We start from the raw sequence: 21,275 nt of genomic DNA, 5'->3' as shown, positions 1-21,275 counted from the left end.
GATGAAAACACTTACCAGATGAAGGAGGTACATAATATACCACCTGGAATGAATTATGAATCCAATATACCGCCAATTTCTTCCCCAAATTCGACACATCCGAAAATCCCTCAATTTGTCGATTTCTTCAAAGTAAATGATAAATTAAAAGAATGAAGCTTTGAGAGGAACGTGGAAGAAGGGAGACGACCTCTTGTGTTGAATGCAAGAAACTGCAATGGAGGAATCAGCCGTGAAAAATGGGGATTGGGGCGGCAAATGAGGCGGGAAGGGATGAGATTTTTTTTTAAGTCCGGTAATATTACATTTATATAGGTTGGGTCCAAAGTGTAATAACTGAAACTTTAGGGATAAAGACTCAACTTTTCCCTTCACTTTATAATCCCACTTAACCATTAATTAAGCATGAAGGTCAATCATACAATAATTAAAACCTCAAGGTGATTTGGCCAATTCAAGTTTAAAAAGAGGTCACCTCGCCAACTACCCAAGTTACACAATTGGTTTGTCGATAAAAAATAGTTATATTTCGCAAGCTAAATATTTAAAAAAGTTATAATATATATATATAAATATTATACATTAGTATACAATAAAATATAATAAAAAATTATATATTTTTATCAGCTAATATTTTTGAGAGCGGCTATAACACTTAATTTTTCCAAAGCTTTTCTTTCCTTAACACACTCACTTGAGAAGGTCAATGTAGAACAAAAGAAGGTAAGACTTTTTTCGTAGACCAGTCTATACCAGAAAAGTACTTCGTTTAATTTTATAAATAAAATATAGTAATAAACAGGCGACATTAATTAAATTTAAAATTCTGACATCATCATCACCATCTCCATTCGCAATCTCCATCTCCATTTTCAATTCTCCAGCTCTGCTCCGCTCTGGAGCTCTCCTCTTCCCCCCACCCGCACCCCCACCCTACCCACCACCCCACCCAACACAGTCGTTTCAGTCACTCTTAATTGATGCAATTTAAGTCTCCTACTGTTTCTTAGATCCGAATAAATTTACAAATCCCTTTTCGGTACTCTCTCTTCTCTTACAAATGCAAAACTACTGATAATTTAGATTCATATTTTGAGCTATTTTTAATCTGTCTGTCTTATTATTTGATGCGATTTTTATATTTTGGTGATTTTGTAGTGTTAAGTATATTGAGATGGGAAAATTTGATCTACTGCCGATTCCTAAGGACAAATCGGTGAGTTTAACTCTTTCTTTTTCTCCTTAACTTTTCCTATTTATTGCCTTTTTTACAGCTGGGTTTTGGTCTTTTGGGGATATTTGATGAATTCACTAGATATTTTTACTCTTTATGACCTGCCTTGCCTCTTTACTTTTTTGCTGTCCTTAATTAGCTTAGAATCTTTCTATTTTTGGTAACTTGTAATGAAAGTTGGAGGCTTAGAGCTGATTGGGTTATTTCTTTGATCATATGCTCTGAAAAGATAAAACACTGGGTAATTTCTTCCCATTGGCTTAAGCCTTGGTGGGCAGAGTTACCCGGTACCTATGCTGGTGAGTGATACCCGATAGAATTATCGAGGTGCACCCAAGCTTGTCGGACACCACCATCATAACATAAAAAAGCTCACATGGGGTTTTTCTTTTCCCTTGTTTGAGTCTTGGGTTATTTCTGTAGCATTTCTTTGATCATATGCTCTGAAAAGAAATAATTGATGTGTGCCCTAGCTGGCTCAGACACCACCGCCATAAAAAAAGGACAACTTATATTGGTTCTTTCTTTTCTCTTATTTGAATCTTGGGGTATTTCTGTACCATTTCTTTGATCATATGATCTGTCGTACAATCTTCCTATTTGGGCACTTTTGATGAAATTTATAGTAATTGTGTTTTGATCTGTTATTTGAATCTTGCGTTTTTTCTGAAGCATTTATTTTGATATAGGCTGTGTGATAAGTAGCTTGTGGTCTTCCTATTTCCATAACTTGTAGTGTTAAATATATAGTAATTGGGTTTTATCTCTTATTAAAATCTTGGGTTATATCTGTAGCATTTGTTTTGATCATATGCTTTGTGGTAATTGCAGTACTTAAGGGAGGAACTTGCTAGGGTAGACGAGAACTGGGCTGCTGCTCGGTTTGATTCACTGCCTCATGTTGTTCGTATATTGACCTCGAAAGATCGTGAAGGTGATGTCCAGGTCTTAAAGGAGCAGAGTGAAATTATTGAGGAAGTTGTAGATGAAGTAGTGCATGCCTACCATGGTGGCTTCAATAAAGCTATTCAAAATTATTCTCAGGTGTCTTGTTACATCGTCTCTTGTTTATTTATTTCATTTTGAGCAAGTAGTGAATTTCCTAGATATGCAAATTTCTAGTTTCAAGCAAATATTTATGTAAGTGTACTATCCAAAAAAGAGATACTTATACTGAATGAGATTCTGATTTTTTGCTTTATCTTTCATGGATGCGATATTATCCTCTATCAAGTTGGTAGTCAGTAAATACTGAACTTATGGTTCACAATGGTTGCAGATTGTTAATTAGCAGAGTACTGAATTACGATGAAGTAGATCGTAGATCATGCTCTTTCATGTCTCCGCCATGTTCAGAAGTTATTAATTGATATTCTCAATATATAGTAAGAAATTAGTGCTATATGAAAGAAGTAATCTCCTTTGCATGTGCATTGAGGAATTATAAAAGATATGAACAGAAAGAAAGCTCACTAGTGCAGATAAATAAGATCCTGTCATCTTTACTTTCCTCATTTTTATGGTGATCACAATGACATGTATAGATAATGGAATTAATGTTGTTGAATAGGACTCCTATCCAGTGCATGAATCCTGCATATAGGGTTTCTTTTATCTTTTCCTTTTTGTCAATAGAAGTTACTCTTGTATCTAAAAAAATCTTAATGAAGAAAAAAATTGAACCAATGAGTTTGACATCAGCCCTTACTTTGGGCCCAAAAAAGGAAAGAAAAATAAGAACACACTAACCAAAAAGCTCGTTTTCTATGATTAGATTAGATAGTAGTTTATCCATTTTTAAATAGCATTTATTGATAATCGAAAGCAGAGATACTTGTGTATACAAGAAGTGCAGAATCCTGGAGTGTCCCAAAAAAATTATAACCAAAAAGCTTATAATAGATTGAATGCATAATATAAACTAACCTTATAATGTTGCTGTTGATTTCACAATTTATGAAATCAATCGAATTTATGTGTTAGGTCTTTCTGAAAGGGGCAAATATTTAAAGGTCTTATTAAAGTTATTCTCTATAGCAATATCGTGAAATGAAAAATGACTTGTATCTGGTGAAGTTGATGCTACTTCTGAAGTAAGTTCAGAAGAGGGCTTCTTTCAGCAGCCTGAAACATGAGTTTATGTATGTAATTACTGTTAAGCAATTGCTGAAGTCTAGTTTTATGCTTCTCTTTTGCCTTTTCTTTTATATCAACAGTTATTCATCTTATTCTATTACTCTGCTTTTACCTTCAGATTTTGCGGTTATTCAGTGAATCTACCCAAAGTATTGGTGTTTTAAAAGGTGACTTGGCGGAGGCTAAGAAGCTTCTTGGTGCCAGAAACAAGCAGTTGCATCAGTTGTGGTATCGCTCTGTTACATTGCGACATATTATCTCCTTGTTAGATCAGATAGAAGGCATAGCTAAGGTCAGTTGTCTTTATGCTTTATTTTTATTTTTTTATTAGTGCTCTTGTTGAGACAAGAGGGGTTGCTCTGATGGTAAGCAACCTCCACTTCCAACCAAGAGGTTGTGAGTTCGAGTCTCCCCAATAACAAGGTGGAAGTTCTTGGAGGGAAGGATGCCGAGGGTCTATTTGGAAACAGCCTCTCTACCCCAGGGTAGGGGTAAGGTCTGCGTACACACTACCCTTCCCAGACCCCACTAAGTGGGATTATACTGGGTTGTTGTTGTTGTTGTTGTTGTTGTTTATTAGTGCTGTTGTTGCTATATTCTTGCTCCAGTCCCTGCTATATCTCTAATTAAATGCCGAGTTTAATCCAATACGCTCTGTCTATCTTAAGAATGGATAGGTGCATACTAGCAATGAAAAAAATGTTTAAACTACTTGATGTACTGGTGATAGGAGGTAGGATGATTAGAATGGTTCCCTGTAATTGGGGGTATTGCCCAGTTCTAGTTCTGTGTGTTTGCTTGTGTTGAGCTGTAAAGTTTACTTGGTAATAAAAAAATTTAGTTGCCAAAAAAATAATGTTTAAACTACTACTTACCAAGAAAAATGCTTAAACTACTTTGTTTGAAAGATAATTTAGAGTCTTGTATCTGTGCGTCCGCTTAGAAGTAGAAAGCTATATATATTTTCTGAAACAGGTAAGGATTTTATAAATGACGACAACCAAGCACTAAGACAGTGCTTGTGATTACATGTTATTGGGTCCCCCTATACAAAAACAAAAAGAAGGGATCCCATCTGTGCAGAAGAACCTAATCCTGTAGTAAATTGATGTAACCTAGCATGCTGTCTTCATCCTTTACATTTTGGATGTTGCACCAAAAAGCCAAAAACCATAGACATCTGAAGTTGGATTTTACTTTGAATCAGTTGAAGGATTCAAAACATAGTTTTTCAAGGTCCTACTGAAGAGTAAATATAGTTTTAATTTGTCGATAAAGGAAACTACCAAATAGCTTGGTCCGTGGCTCTGGCGCTCTGTGCTATAAATATGAAGCTATAAAAGGACCTTTTCAGCGCATCCAAGGGTGAGGCTCAGAGGTCGATGAAGCTGGAATAAAGACGATGGCAGACCAGAGTTTGAATCCCAGTGGAGGCAGAAAAAGTTGGATGATTTCCTCCCATCAGCCTAAGTTTTTGTGGATAAAATTACCTGGTATCTGAATAGGTGCGAGGATGTAGCACCCAGTGGGATAGTCGAGTCGCGTGCAAGGTGACCTCTACATCGCTGTTGTAAAAAAAGATAAAAAAGAAAATAGAAGAACCTCTCAGTAGGTAATTAACATGATTAAAATGGTCATATTGTTAAACTGTTCATGCTAGTATTCATGTAGTTCTGGGTCAATGGTTTGGTTGTAAAAGCATAGTGGAATATAATTGTCATAATGTCATGTGTTTTAATCGCTGTGTTCAAGTAATTAATCCCAGACAGTATGTATCTAAAATACATCAATCATATAAAATTATTCCGAAAAGGGAAAAACCCTTAAATACACAGAGGTCAGTGCTCGAGATTCTATATGATAAGTAGCTCATCGCAGCTGGAAGCAGTGATACAATCTATCCTCTGTTTGGCACACGAATTCTTCAATGAAATTTCTCCCTTCCCTTTTTATGTTTTTTGGTCTCTCGCCTTCTGCATTAAAGAAAGGTAATTTACGTATTAATTTTTATTGACCTGATGCTTCTTATACCTGTGAGAAGATGTTTGACCAGAATTATATTCTCCTCCTAATCTGATATAAGGAAAGGCTGGCTTTGGTATTGCTTAGCGGGTTAGTTAGTAAAAAGATGAGGCCCTATGGAGATCGCTGATTGGGCTATATGAGCTTGACAGGACAGTTTAGGGGTGGTCTTTCCGTTCTACAGTTTTACTGTATTCTATATTGTCATTAAGACTCACGAAGCCGAAAGGATTCTCTATTAGGAGTAGAAGGGTCAAGGGTGCCAGGTTGAGGATAAACTGTTGAACCATCCTTGTGGGGAGCAGCTCTCAGTCTCAATAATGAAAATATTTTGTAAATTTTTTCAAGTCCATGACTAATTGATCTTTTAGTAAACTTCATCTGAAGCACTTGCTCTTCCCAAATTGTGGTATGAATTTTTCATCTTGGACTTGCCTTATATTTATATTATGTTCTTGGCTTCTCAAGTGTTTATGATGCTGCCACCCTCCCAGAGCCTGTACAAGCAATTATAATCAAGAAGAGGCTGCACGTATTGATGATGCTATGCTGATTATCAGATTCCTTCAGCGCTTTATTTTTTCATTCATTGTCCGTCTTCATTCTTGTTGATGCATTACCTTGTCTTTTCTGCCACAGGTTCCTGCTCGTATTGAAAAGCTGATTAATGAAAAGCAGTTCTACGCCGCCGTGCAGTTGCATGTTCAATCAGCTCTTATGCTTGAGCGAGAGGGCCTTCAAACGGTGGGCCAATTAAAACTTCATAGCTGATTCTACCTTCACACTTTCCTTGTGGCTGCTCGGAAAAAACCGTGGACAAAATTTTAACACACTGACTTTTTTTGTCTCACGTGGATCAAATTTCTCTACTATGTTCATGATACCTAGTTTGAAATGTCCGTTAAAACTGATTTTTGTTAAAAGAGGCAGCTTTTTGTTCTATAGGAATTGCATTGATATTACAAATGCTGCATCTCCTGTGGTCAACACTGCATAACCAATTTCAAGTTGATGAACAAGTTTTTAGCACTAATCTCTTGTAGCATTGTTTGTTGGCAATCCTTGCTCAATGTTGAAAGGATGGCCCAGTGTACTTACTGTATATTGCTGGCGTCACACAGGTTGGTGCTTTACAAGATGTCAGATCTGAGTTGACAAAGCTACGAGGAGTTCTTTTCTATAAAGTTTTGGAGGATCTGCATGCCCATCTTTATAATAAGGGTGAATACAGGTACATATTATTTTCCTCTGAGTCTATATAAACCTTCTAGTTTTTTGAGATTGTATGAATCTGAAGTTTGATATCCATATCTTGCTGTCTTTATCCACTTAAAATATTGAAGCTGAGGCTTCTTCTAGCAGTGCGACTTGATATTCTGTATGTTGACATAATTGGGTGGTTAACTAATTTCATTGTGCTTGGAATTAATGGAGCGCAGTTTTGGAGGCGATTCTTCTTGTACTTTGTTATCCTCAACTTTCTGTTAAAGAGGAGCCACATGCTTTTAATTTTGATTTTAATTTTAGATGTTGCTGTATATTTGCTTAACATTGTCCTTCTTTTTGCAGCTCAACTCTCTTCAATATCAGTGAAAGGGATGATGAAGTACCGACCACTGTTGCTGTACCATTGTCCATGAACAACTCACAGCCTCTCTCTCGAAGAACTAGGTTGCTAAAAGGTGAAAATCAGTTTGGTTCATTTGGACCTGGGGATGGATCTCACAGAACTAGCTCTATTGATGGCAGGTAAGACAAAAAATTTAAGTGATGTGGTTCTGTTGGTAATATCATCCTCAATATTGCTGCAGATGACCACATGTAATCTAGACCTACCTCTTCCATTGATTTCATCTTTAAGTGAAACTTGACAGAATCCTCATTAAACGCCTCGCAGTGATAGTTTAACTTTATCAATCTCTTGGTAGATTCTCCATCTATTCTTCTTCTGGTGCAAATGATAGCAGCTGAGTCACTTTCTTCTGCCTTATTTGCAGCTCTGTAGCAGAAGGTCATGATGAGGATGGTGAAGATACTGTGTCAGATGGCTATCCTACCTCTTTAAGGATTAATGGCACTGATGGTGCTTCGAAGGATGTCAAAATGGTTTCTCATCAAATTCCGACATGGCTTTCAGATTCTACACCAGATGAATTTGTTGTAAGAAAGTTGCCAAACCCAACTAATTTGGGGTTGTGGCATAGTTGACTGATTGATGCAAAGTTTCCTTCTGCATGCTTGTCAATATCAAACTTCTGATATATATTCATAAGAGTGCTAATGATTCCGATATACTTCAAATGTAGGAAGCAATCAGGAAAACTGAAGCCCCGTTGCATGTGAAGTACTTGCAGACCATGGTGGAGTGCCTTTGCATGCTTGGGAAAGTTGCAGCAGCAGGAGCCATAATATGGTTAGTCCTCATATTCATACTTTTGGGCCAATTGGAAGCAAAGCTTTGAGTTGATCACCTGCATTCTCTTCTTTTATCGGGTAGAGATATGTTTTAGAATGACCTCATAGGCTGTGGGATTCAAATAGGTGCTAACCAAAAAGATAATCTGGCAATAGGGGAGGGGTGATTCTGCCATTGATGGCGGAGAAATGATCAAAGGAAGGTTGTAGAGCTTTGCTGGTCAGTTGAGACACAGAAGCTCTTTGAAAACTTGTAAACGAACTGGCTAAGACCCAATTTCTCAATCCGGCAAACCATGTCAACTGAAGGATGACATTCACGGTCTTAAGGCAGCTTTGCACTTTTGGCACCTATTAGCAAATAAATGTATTCCTGTTAATGCTTGAATACAATGCTAATGGAGGTTACCAGAACTATGATTCGAGACTATGATTTTATCTTTGCTCTAAAATTATGATGATTTCACTTGTTTGCTTTTCATGATTGAATTGGTTGACTCTTATATTTTTTCTTTCTGTAAAGAGGTTATCTTCTTCGTGTGGTATTTGAATATTTAGCCTCTGACATTTCAACAGCCAAAGGTTGCGGCCTACAATTCATGAGATAATCACAACAAAGATCAAAGCTCATGCAGAAAATGCTCCACGGCCTGGCATTGGCCAGGCTGCCCAAGCAGCCATTACTGGTCTTCACTATTTAAAAGGGCAGTTGGAGAGTTTTCAGTCATCGAAACAGAAGCATCAGAATGGGATATATCTTGCAGTGCTACTAGCAGTCAGCCCTGTTTCACCTGTCATGGCTCCTACAGGAACAGCACAGGCTGCTGCAAAGGAACTCCTTGATTCAATTCTTGATACTGTTGTTCATATATTTGGTAAGTGAGAAGGTCTTGCAAATTTCTTCATCAGTTTGCTTCTTCATTCCTTTTTGATTTTGCTTCGAGTAATCTACATTCAGCTCCACAATCTCTTACTTTCGGTTTGTGATTGCAACTGGAACAATTTCCAGAGAACCATGTCATTGTTGGAGAACTTCTTGAGTCAAAGTGCTCGCAACAAGTTGACTTGAACACGCCTAAATCCATGCCTACAGACATCAGTTGGAACCCTGATTCAGATGCATCTCGTGACACTGGAGGCTATAGTATTGGCTTTTCATTGACTGTCTTACAGGTCAGCTTCTTCCATGTTAATCATTTGCATCCTGATGCCCAAGATCCCCTGAGTTGATTAGATTACAGATATATGGTGTAGTAACAAAGCAGTGCCAACTCAATGATGGATGATACAAATATATTCACTAATGTTATTTGCAAACAGAGTGAATGCCAACAACTCATATGTGAGATCCTGCGAGCTACTCCAGAAGCTGCATCCGCAGATGCTGCTGTCCAAACAGCAAGACTTGCAAGCAAGGCCCCTTCAAAGGATAAGAGGCAAGTTAACAGACTGCTTATCACTGTTCTTGTTCTTTTGTTTGGGGTATATACTATGTTAAGGGGAGGGACTGGTTGAAATCATGTGCATTCATTGATTCAAATTCCGTTTTAACATATCTCTTGATGCTTGTAAGTTGTAACCAAATTGGAAAGTTCTAAGTGCTGGTTGTGGGTTTTTTTCTACCAATTGGGGCTCTCCCTTCACCACCCCCATGGGGATGATCTACATGGTTCATAGCTACTACTATTACTACAAGACGCTTACCTAGCCAACAATTAGATCGGGGGGGGGGGGGTCTTGTATCTCTGGTTTCTCTTAGCACAATCTATATGCTAAGGACTATAATTGTTAACAAAATACCTGGAGCCTCGTTCAGAAAAAGATATGGCCCAATTCTCTTAGTGGGGTAGAGTAGCGGGAAAGTGGCAACTACTCATAAATTTAAATCATTAATTTTTTTATTTGTTGATGGAAGAGGCACTTATTAGACGGAGATGGCAGACTTACTTCCATAAACTATTGAACGAGGAGGGGGACAGAAGCATTGTGCTGGGTGATTTGGACACTCCAAGGGTCAGTGTGATTTTGGGTATTGTAGGGGTATTAAGGTTGAGGGGGCGTTGCGTAAGATGAGCAAAGGTAGAGCGACTGGGCCAAACGAAATCCCGACGGAATTATGGAAGAACGCGGGCCGAGCAGGCTTGGAGGGATTTACTGGGTTGTTCCATGTCATTTTTAAGACGAAGAAGATGCCCGAAGAATGGAGGTGGAGTACGATAATTCCGTTGTACAAGAACAATGATGATATCCAAAATTGCAACAACTATAAGGCTATCTGGCTGCCGAGTCACACTATGAAAGTTTGTGAGAAAGTGGTGGAAGTCAGGGTGAGGAGTGTGTCTACTTTCGAGAACCAGTTCGGATTGATGCCGGGGCGATCAACTACGGAAGCTATTCATCTGGTGAGGAGATTGGTGGAGCAGTATAGAGAAAGGAAGAAAGGCTTGCATATGGTGTTCATTGACCTAGAAAAAGCATACGATAAAATCCTGAGGGAGGTTCTGTGGAGATGTTTGGAGGTTAGCGGTGTTCCGGTAGCGTACATTAGAGTAAAGATATGTACGATGGTGCTAGGACTTGGGTTGTGGACTGCGGGAGGTGACTTGGAACACTTCCTAGTTATGATGGGGTTGCACCCGGCATTGACCCTTAGCCCATTTTTATTTGCCTTTGCGATGGATATGCTGGCGCGACACATTCAAAGAGAGGTGCCATGGTGCATGTTATTGCCGATGACATAGTACTGATTGACGAGACGTAGGCGGGGTTAATGCAAGGCTAAAGGTTTAGACACACCCTGGAGTCTAAAGGTTTCAAGTTGAGTAGGACCAAAACATAATACTTGGAGTGCAAGTTCATGGGACTCATGTAGTGGACGTGGATGTGAAACTTGATACTCAAGTCGTCCCCAAGAGAAGTAGTTTCAAGTATCTCGGGTCTGTAATCCAAGGCAATGGAGAGATTGAGGAGGATGTCACACATCGTATTGGAGCGGGTGGATGAAATGGAGGCTCGCATCCAGTGTTTATGTGATAAGAATGTGCCACCAAGGCTTAAGGGTAAGTTCTACCTAGCGGTGGTTAGACCAACTATGTTGTATGTGACTGAGTGTTGTCCAGTTAGGAACTCTCATGTTCAGAAGATGATAGTAGCAGAAACAAGGGTGCTGAGACGGATGTGTGAGCATACCAGGAGATATAAGATTAGAAATGAAGTTACTCGACAAAGTGGGAGTGGCCCCCTAGGAGGACAAAGATGCAGGAGTCAAGGTGAGATGGTTCGGGCACGTAAAGAGGAGAAACACTGATGTTTCTGTTAGGAGGTGTGAGAGGTTGGTCAAGGCGTGTCTGAGAAGAGGTAGGGGTAGGCCAAAAAAGTACTGGGGAGAGGTGATTAGGCAGGACATGGTGTAGCTTCAGCTTACTAAGGACATGACCCTTGATAGGAGGGTGTGAAGATTGAGAATTATGGTAGAAGATTAGTAGGTGGTCGAGAGTTTTCCCGTCCATTACCAGTAGTATTAGTAGCACTCGTATTTTCATATTCTTAGAGCTCTATTTACACCATGTTGTTTTGTTCGCTTCAATTATCTTATTTTCCTGTTGTTACTGTTCGGTGCTACTTCTTCTTTTCCTCTTCCTCTTCTTCTTCTTTGCACCATCAAGTGTTTTAATATTGTATCGCACCATCAAGCTGCTTTTCTCACTTTTTAAGGGAGAAGCTCTCCGCCCTATGGTTTTCACACAGTTGACATTGTTAGAATGTGATTGTTTTACGTAAAGACTAAAACCAAAACCAAGCCCACAAGCCATCTGAAGTTTTGTGCCTAAGATTTGTTTAAATGGTATCGAATTGCAGAACAGATGGTTCACTTTGGGCATTCTGTAGTGTTCCGGTGGAAATTCATATTTCACTTGTGCCCGCAGAAATACATCCAATTTTAGCTGGTGGCAGCATTATGAAAAGAAGAAACGTAAAGTAATTGCTTTTTTGTTTGTGAGCTAAGTGGTGAAAATGCTTCCCCTCTTGCAATAAGATAGAGTAGTGGACTGTTGTGGAACTTGGATCATTGATGTCATCATATTTTGTTCTCAACATTTCGTTTTCCATGGAAAAAAGGAACTACTTTTTGTTCTATTGGCTATCATATGTCAACTTTCTCTCTAGTGATCATGGACCATGTTTGATTCGTATTGGTTACAGGGATGGGTCAGAAGATGGTCTAACATTTGCATTTCGTTTCACGGATGCTACTATATCCATTTCAAATCAAGGTATGTCAGGAGGTTTTCCAAAACAACAAAGTTTATTAGCTTTAGATTTGTTTTGTTGGGCATTGTACATGTCTATTTTCTTATTGATCTTCCTACTAAAATAATGAGCAGGGCGAGAAAGCTTCTTATTGCACCTTCATCTCTTGTTTGGTTAGTTTAATGATTTGACTCCATAACAATTTTCACTCAGGGGTTGATCTCATTAGGCAAGGATGGAGTAAGAGAGGCTCCAATGTGCTCCAAGAAGGTTATGGTACAGCAGCTATTTTACCTGAGCAGGGAATTTATTTAGCAGCCTCGATATACCGGCCTGTTCTTCAGGTTTGATCTAATCATAATGCTATAATCAGTCCAAGAGTACTGGAAAGTTCTATACTAATTTTACTCCAACATTCTGTGAACAGTTCACGGACAAAGTCGCTTCCATGCTGCCACAGAAGTACTCGCAACTTGGGTAAGCTGGATTCTTTTGTACCTTATCTTGTTTGATCTACCATGTTTTCAATATTTGTGTGAAATAGGGTTAGTGATGACAAGTAACCTTCTTTTCACATTGACCCCACCTTGAAATGATTTGTCTACTAACCAGCAGAAGCACTTCCCCACCAAAGTAAATAGGAAATTAGGATTAATTTCATCCTGCTTTGTTAATTCTACTGCTTTGGTATAGAGAAATCTATATTGCTAAAGTAACAGTTAATGATTTAGCATATTTGTGTTTTTTTTTATTTGCACCGGGTGTCCGAGTCTCTAAGAGCCCCGACTAATCCCGGGGGTGCACAGGCCCTCGGCAAGGAGTTTCCCGCAAGTGCACCACGGTTAATTCAGGTTTTACCCAGTCCGATGGCCCTCAGAAATTGTTTGCACCCAGTGGGTTTCGAACTTGAGACCTTGAAAGGGAGCAAACCCCAAGGCTCAAGTCTATTGCCACCAGGCCAACCCCTGAGGGTTAGCATATTTGTGTTTTGGTGTTTACTTTCTCATTTCCATGTTGCGCTTATAGTGTAACAAAATGTCCCAGAGTTATGGAAGGCAATTTTGTCTCTGTATGTTATTTTGAAACTGCATGATTTTCCTTAATAATTTTGATGCAGTTATTATATTCACTGAGGGCTGTTTGGTCTAGAAGCAAATTATACGACTTGTGGGATTTTACTGGGTTATTGTTGTTGTCGTAATCCATGTATTACTAATCTCGCGTTCGTATTCTACATTCTATCCCGCATAAAATAATATATAGATTCAGGTATAAGTTATGCGGGTATTATTTATGAGGACAACCTGTTTCATAAACTGTTTAATTGCCCCTATACCAACATCAGTTGCTAACAGTCTCTGGCACCTCCCAGATGTTAAAGTTGTATGGGACTTTGCAGCACATGCCTGTGAAAAAGCTGCTCCTAAGGTGTTTGTAACAGGTTTTAGATGCTTATTAGCTTAATGCTAGTGGGTATCACATCTTCTACGTTTTGTTTAGGAACATTAAATGCACTCTCAACCATGTTATTTGTTCCAATAGAGGTTGCATCAGCAATAGTGCAAGTCCAAGTTTCATTATAATCTGACACTCTCCCTTAACTTTTACTTATAATTATTGCAGGAATGATGGACTTCTGGCATTTGTGGAGAACTTTGTGAAGGATCACTTCTTACCAGCAATGTTTGTTGATTATCGGAAAGCTGTACAGCAGGCAATATCAAGCAAGTCTCTTAACAGGCTACATTCTCTGCTAGTTAATGAGAGTTATTGAAGTTGCAAAACAATCGTCTGTTGTTAAAAACACAAATAGGAACTTTGATGGTAAACAAGAAGAAGAAGAAAGCGTGCTCACATTAAATGGGAAAATAATCACAAAAGAATATTGCATTGCATGTTGTTATCAAAAAGAATATTGCTTGCATGATTGAGAAAGAGATTTGAAGATGTGGCATTGATGAGACAAGTTCCTAATTTCATTGTCTTTTTAAGCATCCAGCCAAATACATTCAACGACACCTTTGATTGATTTTGTGACGAAGGTTTAATTGATGCGGATCTTTGGGTTTGATCTCAAAAGTTCCCAGGCCACATCCACACATTACACTAGTGACATATTTCCTTAGCATCGATAACCTTTCTTTTCTATTGCTGCTTTTTCTCGATAGTGGAGTCTTGCATCTATCTGTCCATGTATAACATGTGAACAAGTAGTATTACTAAATGATATGCGTAATTATGCATCAACAATACTAGCTCTTGGCCTGTGTATTGGTAAGTTCAAACTTTATCCTACGTACCGCCAAAAGTACAATAAATGACAGATACTTGATACTTTTACTTATTAAACACCAAGAAGTTTGGCTGGGGCTTTGGTCTAGTGGTTAGTGCACAAAGCGTGATGTGTGGGTCGATTCGAACTATGCCACCAACAAAAGCCTGGTATTGAAGTGGAGAAGGGTAGAAAGGCGGGCCCCCATTATTCACTAAGTTTTGAACTGTGTGCTACTGGCCCTCTGGATTTCTTGGTCATAAAAGAAACAGCTAGAGCAAATTTAGAGATGGAGTTTAGGCGATGCTTAATATTCACAATTTTCCTCAAATGTACTAGAAATATAAAATCTGCTTTGACATTGTTGAATTATGTAGAAAGATACTATGAAGTTGTAAAACTTAAAGTTCTTTTGTAGGCCCAGCGGCATTTCGTCCACGCGCGCATGCTGTCACATCTTATACCCCATTTGTTGAGAAAGGTCGACCTATCCTGCAAGGACTTTTGGCAATAGATTTCTTGGCAAAAGAGGTACTATATGTTCATTGCTTTTTCTGATAAATCTTGGATATTTGTCATTTCGTTATTTTTGAGCAGGAGTCAAATGCCTTAAAGTTAATCTGTTCTCTGCTGTTAGCAAGTACGAGCGATGGTTAACATCATAAATTGTTGTATACAAGTGAAGACATCGTTGTTTTTGTCCTCTTATGATATTTTACATTCACACAGGTGCTTGGATGGGCACAAGCAATGCCAAAGTTTGCTGTTGCTCTTGTGAACTATGTTCAAACTTTTCTTGAAAGAACATATGAAAGATGTCGCACTTCATACATGGAGGTTTGAACAATTCTTTTTCCTTTGGTGGTTTTTAGTATAGGTAGAGAGGTGCTTGTATCACATATCTTGTATTGTTATTACTTGCCATCAGTACTCCCTTAGTTTGTTATCACGACATATCATGTACTGTTATTACTTGCTACCAGTACTCCTGTCATCTTCTCTTTTGCATTCTCGGATTTAGTTTTCTAAAGATCTTGTATGATTGTTATTTGTTATCAGTGCTTCTTCCATCTTTTCTTAGCCGAGGGTCTATCAGAAATATTCTCTTTGCCCTTCCAGGGTAGGGATAAGGCTGCGTACATCCTACCCTCCCCCCAGACCCCACTTGTGGGATTGTAGAGAGGTGCTAATCAATATTTCTTGTTCTGAAGAGGATCGTCTATAGAATGGGAGGATCAGTTCTCTACTGTTCTTTAATCAGAATAACTCTATATATTCAGATGAGAAAAGATCTCTTTTCAAGATACAAGTAGAGTTTTACAGCTAATTTACTGCTAAACAAAAGTCTTCCAAACAAACAAACAAATCAGAGAGTTGCCTTATGAGCACACCCTTAATTTTTATATCATCATGTTCATTATCTTTTCCTCATAAAAGGTAAACTTTCACTTTGTGGGGCATAGTTAAAAGATGGAGTAGAGTATTATTAGGTTGCCTCAATTTCCTCGTTCCATCTTTATTCACTTGACCATCTTATCTTATTTATTCAGGCAGTTCTTGAGAAGCAAAGTTATATGCTCATTGGCAGACATGATATTGAAAATCTGATGCGACGCGATCCAGCCAGTACATGTTTACCCTGTTCAATTGGTGAGCTAAATGCAGAAAATGGTGCTGCCAATGCTGAAAATTTGGAGGTTGAAATGGAAATCAGTGACACGTTATTGAATTTGCGGCCAATCAGACAGGTATCTTCTTGAGCAGGTTTTTTGTTTTTCGTTTGGGGGGTTGGGGGGGGGGGGGATTTACAATTAATAGTTGATGATTCTTGGGCTGTTACAAGATGCACTGCATATTTTCCGTCTTTGTAGCACGTTTCTGTCATCAACAGGTTTACCTCCATTTCATGCTTATTGTCTACTAAATGACCCCGAAGAGTGTTACTTGATCAATGAACTCCAAGGAAAGCAATGGAATATTCACAGTAGAGATTTAACATCATTGCTCATGTTTTAAAACAAATGCTGCTGGAAGATGCCTGTGTAAAAAAGCTTTAGATTAAATGGGAAATACTTACCGACACTGTGGCTACGTAGACAATAGCTAAAGAGGGCTAAGACTTGGTCCAGGATGATCAGTATCAGACCTATTAGAAATGCAATGCTTTTGTTCTAATTGGAAGTGAAGAAGAAGAGGAAGATGAATGCTAATGTGAAAAGAGGTGGAATTATTACTTGCTGCATTACCCCATAAATAAGATGAATGTGAAAATAATGGAGCAATAGATGATAGCATAGAGCTGACATTGATTCAGAAAACTTGCAAGTTAAATAAGTTGATTTAAATTTTCTCCGTGCAGTGTCAGAAGATTTTGAGATGATAAGCTAGTTTCGATTCCTTTTTGCAGGAAAACTTGATTCGTGATGATAACAAGCTAATTTTACTGGCATCTTTAAGTGATTCATTGGAATATGTTGCTGATTCAATTGAAAGGCAAGTTCTTAAATCTTTTTGCAGTATTGTCCTTCGTTTTGAATGTTTACTTGAGTCTGGAGAACATAGAGTTTTTCTTGTGTTCTCACATAGTTAGGGAGAGGACTGCCGCACAGACAAGCATTTATGAATAACTGCACTCATGACATAGATAGGCGAAAATATGTCTGTTCATTTGGTTATGGTACACTAATTTAGTTAGAGCGCACAATAGATGCCGCATATTTGCTTATCATTTGTCATTACCAATCAGCAGTGACAACTCTTTGGCGTCTTACTTTGATACTCCTAACCGACATCTCATCTTTTCAAATTTATTTTTATGTTTTTAACAATTTGGACCCGTCCTTTTAGAGTTTTAATACTTAGAATGATCTATAATTTTAATTTGACCGCATGTCTTATTTGTGTAACAATAGGAAGGAGTTGTCTTACTGAAAGGAAGAAAAAGGTTTTTTAGAGAAAAGGAAAAAGAAAAGTTGTCTTGAAAACATAGACACATCTGAGATACTGGCACCCTTAAAATTGCTGTGTCTGCCTCCTCTTCCCCTCACAAGCTCTTTCCCCTCCCCAAGGTTGTTGGCGAAATGCATCATTTTTCATTTAGGGGAAGCTTTGACATTGATTGTTGATTGAATATAATGAAATTTTCTGTTTGAACTTTGAATACCTTTTTATTGCTAATAAGCCTAGTTCTGATGCAAATTACAGGCTTGGGAAGATTTGCCCTAGCACATCAAATCAGGTAGAAGAAAATGAGAAGCAGAAAGCTCCAAAGCATTCTAGAACAAGCAGTACACCTCCTAAGGATTTGACATCTTTCGCTGAAGAATATAAGAAACTTGCAATTGATTGCCTCAAGGTTCTTCGTGTGGAGATGCAATTGGAGACTATTTTTCATCTGCAGGTTTGTGGCATGTGTCTTGAATTCCATTAACTTTGTGGAAGAGGTAATATTTACAACCAACAGTGTGAACAACTCTTTACAGGAAATGACGAGTAAGGAATACCTGGATGATCAAGATGCAGAGGAGCCGGATGATTATATAATTTCGTTAACTTCCCTGGTATATATTTCTTCGGTCTTTGCTTATTATAATTTTCCTTTCATTTCCTCGTAAAGATCTCTTTCCTTACCCTTTACAAAGTCTCTTTGTGGTAGTATTCGTATGTTGTGGTCTACCACATGATCTCTCTTTCTGTCTTCTCCTGTGAGATTCCAATTCTCACTTTGTGGATGAGCTAAAATTGTATGCTGATTTTCTCTTGGGAGGGTAGCACGACAATGTCATGTTTCTTGTATTTTATTTTGTATCCCGACTTCATTACAGGGTTTCATACCTCCTTGGTACCCTATCCGTGATATTAATTCTAAAGAAATATACGGAAATTTATTAGAAAATCACTTAGAAGATAAAGTTTTATAACAATGTGTGAAACGTTCTAAGCACTTGACGAGTAACTTAGGCTTCGGGGACCAGCTTATTTGGTATGAACTTAGAGAACTTGAGTATTATATAAAAATGGTACTGCCATTTGGCCAATTGACTTATAACTTTCCTTCTGGAATGGCCTCATGTGGTCTTTAGAACAAATACGTAAAAGTCGTTCAGAGATGTAAATGGCATGAACTGGAGAGGAGGAAAATCATCTCGCCGTGTTTGTTGTGTAGCTTTTTCCAGAAGATTTGAGAAACTATTGAAGCTACGCTTATATTTTTGCTTTTGCATATTACTCGTTCAGGGTTAATTCATTGGTTTTCTTTCTCCCAATTGCATCCTTTTGGGTTTGTTATCAACCGATTGAATTTTTTTGGTCGTATTCTATTTAGTTCTTCACTCTTATTAGATAAAAGTTGAAGAACCTACACTTATTGTATATCTATGTTTTCCTCTGGTTTCTGTAATCCAGATAACACGCCGGGATGAGGAAATGGCACCCTTCATTGCAGGATCAAGGCGGAACTACATATTCGGTGGTATATGTAGTGTTGCTTCAAATGCATCAATCAAGGTCAGCATAGAGCTGTTCTGTTGATAAAATTCTAATATTCAACTGAATTTCTTACCACCTCCCATCTTATTCTTCTCTTTTATCACCTCTTAGGCTTTGGCTGATTTGAAATCTATCAACCTGTTTGGAGTTCAGCAAATATGCCGTAATTCCATCGCACTGGAACAGGTGGTTTCTCTTTCCTTGAAAGGATTTCTTTATATTGCTTCCATTTGTTGAGCTAAATGCAATTCAATTAATTTGATCTCTCAATTAACACCTCAAGGAAACCAATGTGCTATTATCTGTCTACTCATTGATTCCACGTAATTTTCATTTTTCCTTCTAGCTCCAATGCTTGCGTTATTATTTTCTCCCACAGCATAGCTAATAGTTTTCTTCCAAGTGGTGCAGGCTCTGGCTGCTATCCCCTCGATAGACGGTGAGGCTGTGCAGTTGAGATTAGATCGTGTTAGAACGTACTATGAGCTGTTGAACATGCCATTTGAGGTAATTTAGTCTGGAAGTTCACGTCGTTTAATTTTCTGATGTGATGCTTCTGATATTTAGTTGTATCATGTGTGTAACCATTGAATTCCTTTTCTCAGGCCCTACTTGCATTTATCGCGGAGCATGAGAACCTGTTTACATTTGCGGAGTAAGTATATTGATGCTAATGCGGTTAATAGATGTGACAATTGGGCTACTAGTGGTGATAAGAATGACATTCAATATCTTCTCTTCAGGTACTCTGATCTTCTAAAGGTCCAGGTCCCGGGTAGGGAAATTCCAGCTGATGCACAAGATCGTGTAGCTGAAATTTTGCCCCGCTAGTTCAAATTGAAGTGCAGCAAGAACCCCTGAACAACAGTGTTTGGAGATTGATTTTTTCCGTTGCAGAGCTTTGTGAAGTGCAGGCATATGTATAGATTGTCGGCTATGATAAGTGGGTGCTTAAACTGGAGTTGGAACTAAATTGCATGGAAGAAGCATAACCAGAACGCACCTTCAGATGGTCGATAAATGTTAATGGTTTTGATCAGGCTTGATAGACTTATTGTTGTTATTATTCTTTTTGTAGTCATATTCTTTAGTGTCTTGCATCATTTTTGGCAAGCTTTTATTTTCTTCTTGTTCATATGAAGGGCTTTTCTTTAGTTTGGATGAAATGGATCATGTCTGTAAAATACTGTATTGAGTAATAAAAGATCTTTGCTTCAAACGCTGATTGTAATTTGATCGTCAACACTGGCTATTTACTCCATTTGCATATTAACCCTTTTGGCTATTAAAGGAAATTGACATTTTTCGAAGTGTAAGTTTAGTGGTGCAACTCAGAGAGTGGAAGGAGATGTGAGGCTGGATTCGCAAGTCATCGCTAGAGGGAAGTTTTAAGTACCTTGGGTCTATTATACAGGGGGATGGGGAGATTGATGAAGATGTCACACATCGTATTGGAATGGGATAGATGAAATGGAGACTTGCTTCCGGTGTTTTGTGTGACAAGAAGGTACTACCAAAACTTAAAGGTATGTTTTATACAGCGGTGGTGTCGCTCGGACCGACTGTTGTATGGGGTTGAGCGTTGGCCAGTCAAGAGCTCCCATGTCCAGAAGATGAAGGTAGCAAAGATGAGGATGTTGAGCTGGATGTGCGGGCATACCAGGTTAGATATGATTAGGAATGGAGTTATTCAGGACAAGATGGGTGTGGATTGAGGCCAAGATGCGGGAAGTAAGGCTTAGATGGTTTGACATGTGAGGAGGAGAAGCACAGACGCTCAGGTAAGGAGGTGTGAGGGGTTGATTTGGAGGGCCTTAGGAAAGGTAGAGGTAGGCTGAAGAAGAGTTGGGGTGAGGTGATTAGGCATGACATGGCGCAACTACAACCGATCGAGGACATGACCCTTGATAGGAAGGTGTGGAGGTCGAGGATTAGGGTAGTAGGTTAGTGTCACGACCCAAACCGATGGGCCGCGACGGGCACCCGGTGCCTTACTCAACCGAGTACCAATGCAACGTATCTTTCGTATCATATTATCATAGGTAAATGAGCCGGAAAGGCTGTCATGAGATAACTAGAATAAAACATGAGGGAATACTCGACATAGGACGACCCACCATGATATACCGACTTACATATGACGTACGGGCCTATAAGGCCGACATGATCATTTGTATACTCAAAACATAGGCCAACAAGGCCATACAAGTATCCATATACATGACATCTGTCTACAAGCCTCTAAGAGTACATAAATATCATAAAGGTCGGTACAGGGCCCCGCCACACCAATCAATACATGTCCAATTCATACTGACCAAATAAGCAACTCCGAAGTAAATGGAGTGAACCAACACCTTCCGCTGAGCTGATAGCCTACTTGGAGGACTCTCAACCTGTCTATCGAGACCTGCGGGCATGAAACGCAGCGTCCCCAGGCAAAAAGGACGGCAATAC

General features: G+C 38.8%; 1 protein-coding gene across 1 annotated transcript; it reads left to right on the top strand.

Moving 5' to 3' along the window:
- On the top strand, positions 834–20,049 carry LOC109227990 (exocyst complex component SEC8). Its single transcript, XM_019393180.1, has 27 exons — positions 834–1,039; positions 1,159–1,216; positions 2,066–2,278; positions 3,489–3,662; positions 6,032–6,136; positions 6,514–6,623; positions 6,962–7,141; positions 7,390–7,552; positions 7,699–7,805; positions 8,384–8,682; positions 8,817–8,980; positions 9,128–9,243; positions 12,011–12,081; positions 12,272–12,402; positions 12,486–12,535; positions 13,682–13,782; positions 14,749–14,861; positions 15,060–15,167; positions 15,881–16,078; positions 16,738–16,823; positions 17,535–17,730; positions 17,813–17,890; positions 18,735–18,836; positions 18,930–19,004; positions 19,230–19,325; positions 19,424–19,473; positions 19,562–20,049. The coding sequence occupies exons 2-27, from the start codon at positions 1,175–1,177 to the stop codon at positions 19,647–19,649; spliced, it is 3,216 nt and encodes a 1,071-aa protein (XP_019248725.1). The 5' UTR covers positions 834–1,039; positions 1,159–1,174; the 3' UTR covers positions 19,650–20,049.

Source organism: Nicotiana attenuata, chromosome 1 (assembly GCF_001879085.1).
Source record: "Nicotiana attenuata strain UT chromosome 1, NIATTr2, whole genome shotgun sequence".
Lineage (NCBI taxonomy): Eukaryota > Viridiplantae > Streptophyta > Magnoliopsida > Solanales > Solanaceae > Nicotiana > Nicotiana attenuata.
The sequence above is the reverse complement of the archived record's forward strand: the minus strand, read 5'-3'. Positions and strand labels throughout refer to the sequence as shown.

What these genes read in the sequence shown, in the direction of transcription:
- LOC109227990 (XM_019393180.1), top strand. Translation starts at nt 1,175, where the DNA reads ATGGGAAAATTTGATCTACTGCCGATTCCTAAGGACAAATCG. An exon ending in ACTAGCTCTATTGATGGCAG is followed by an intron (nt 7,142 to 7,389) that starts GTAAGACAAAAA and finishes CCTTATTTGCAG; the next exon opens with CTCTGTAGCAGAAGGTCATG. An exon ending in AACCTGTTTACATTTGCGGA is followed by an intron (nt 19,474 to 19,561) that starts GTAAGTATATTG and finishes TCTTCTCTTCAG; the next exon opens with GTACTCTGATCTTCTAAAGG.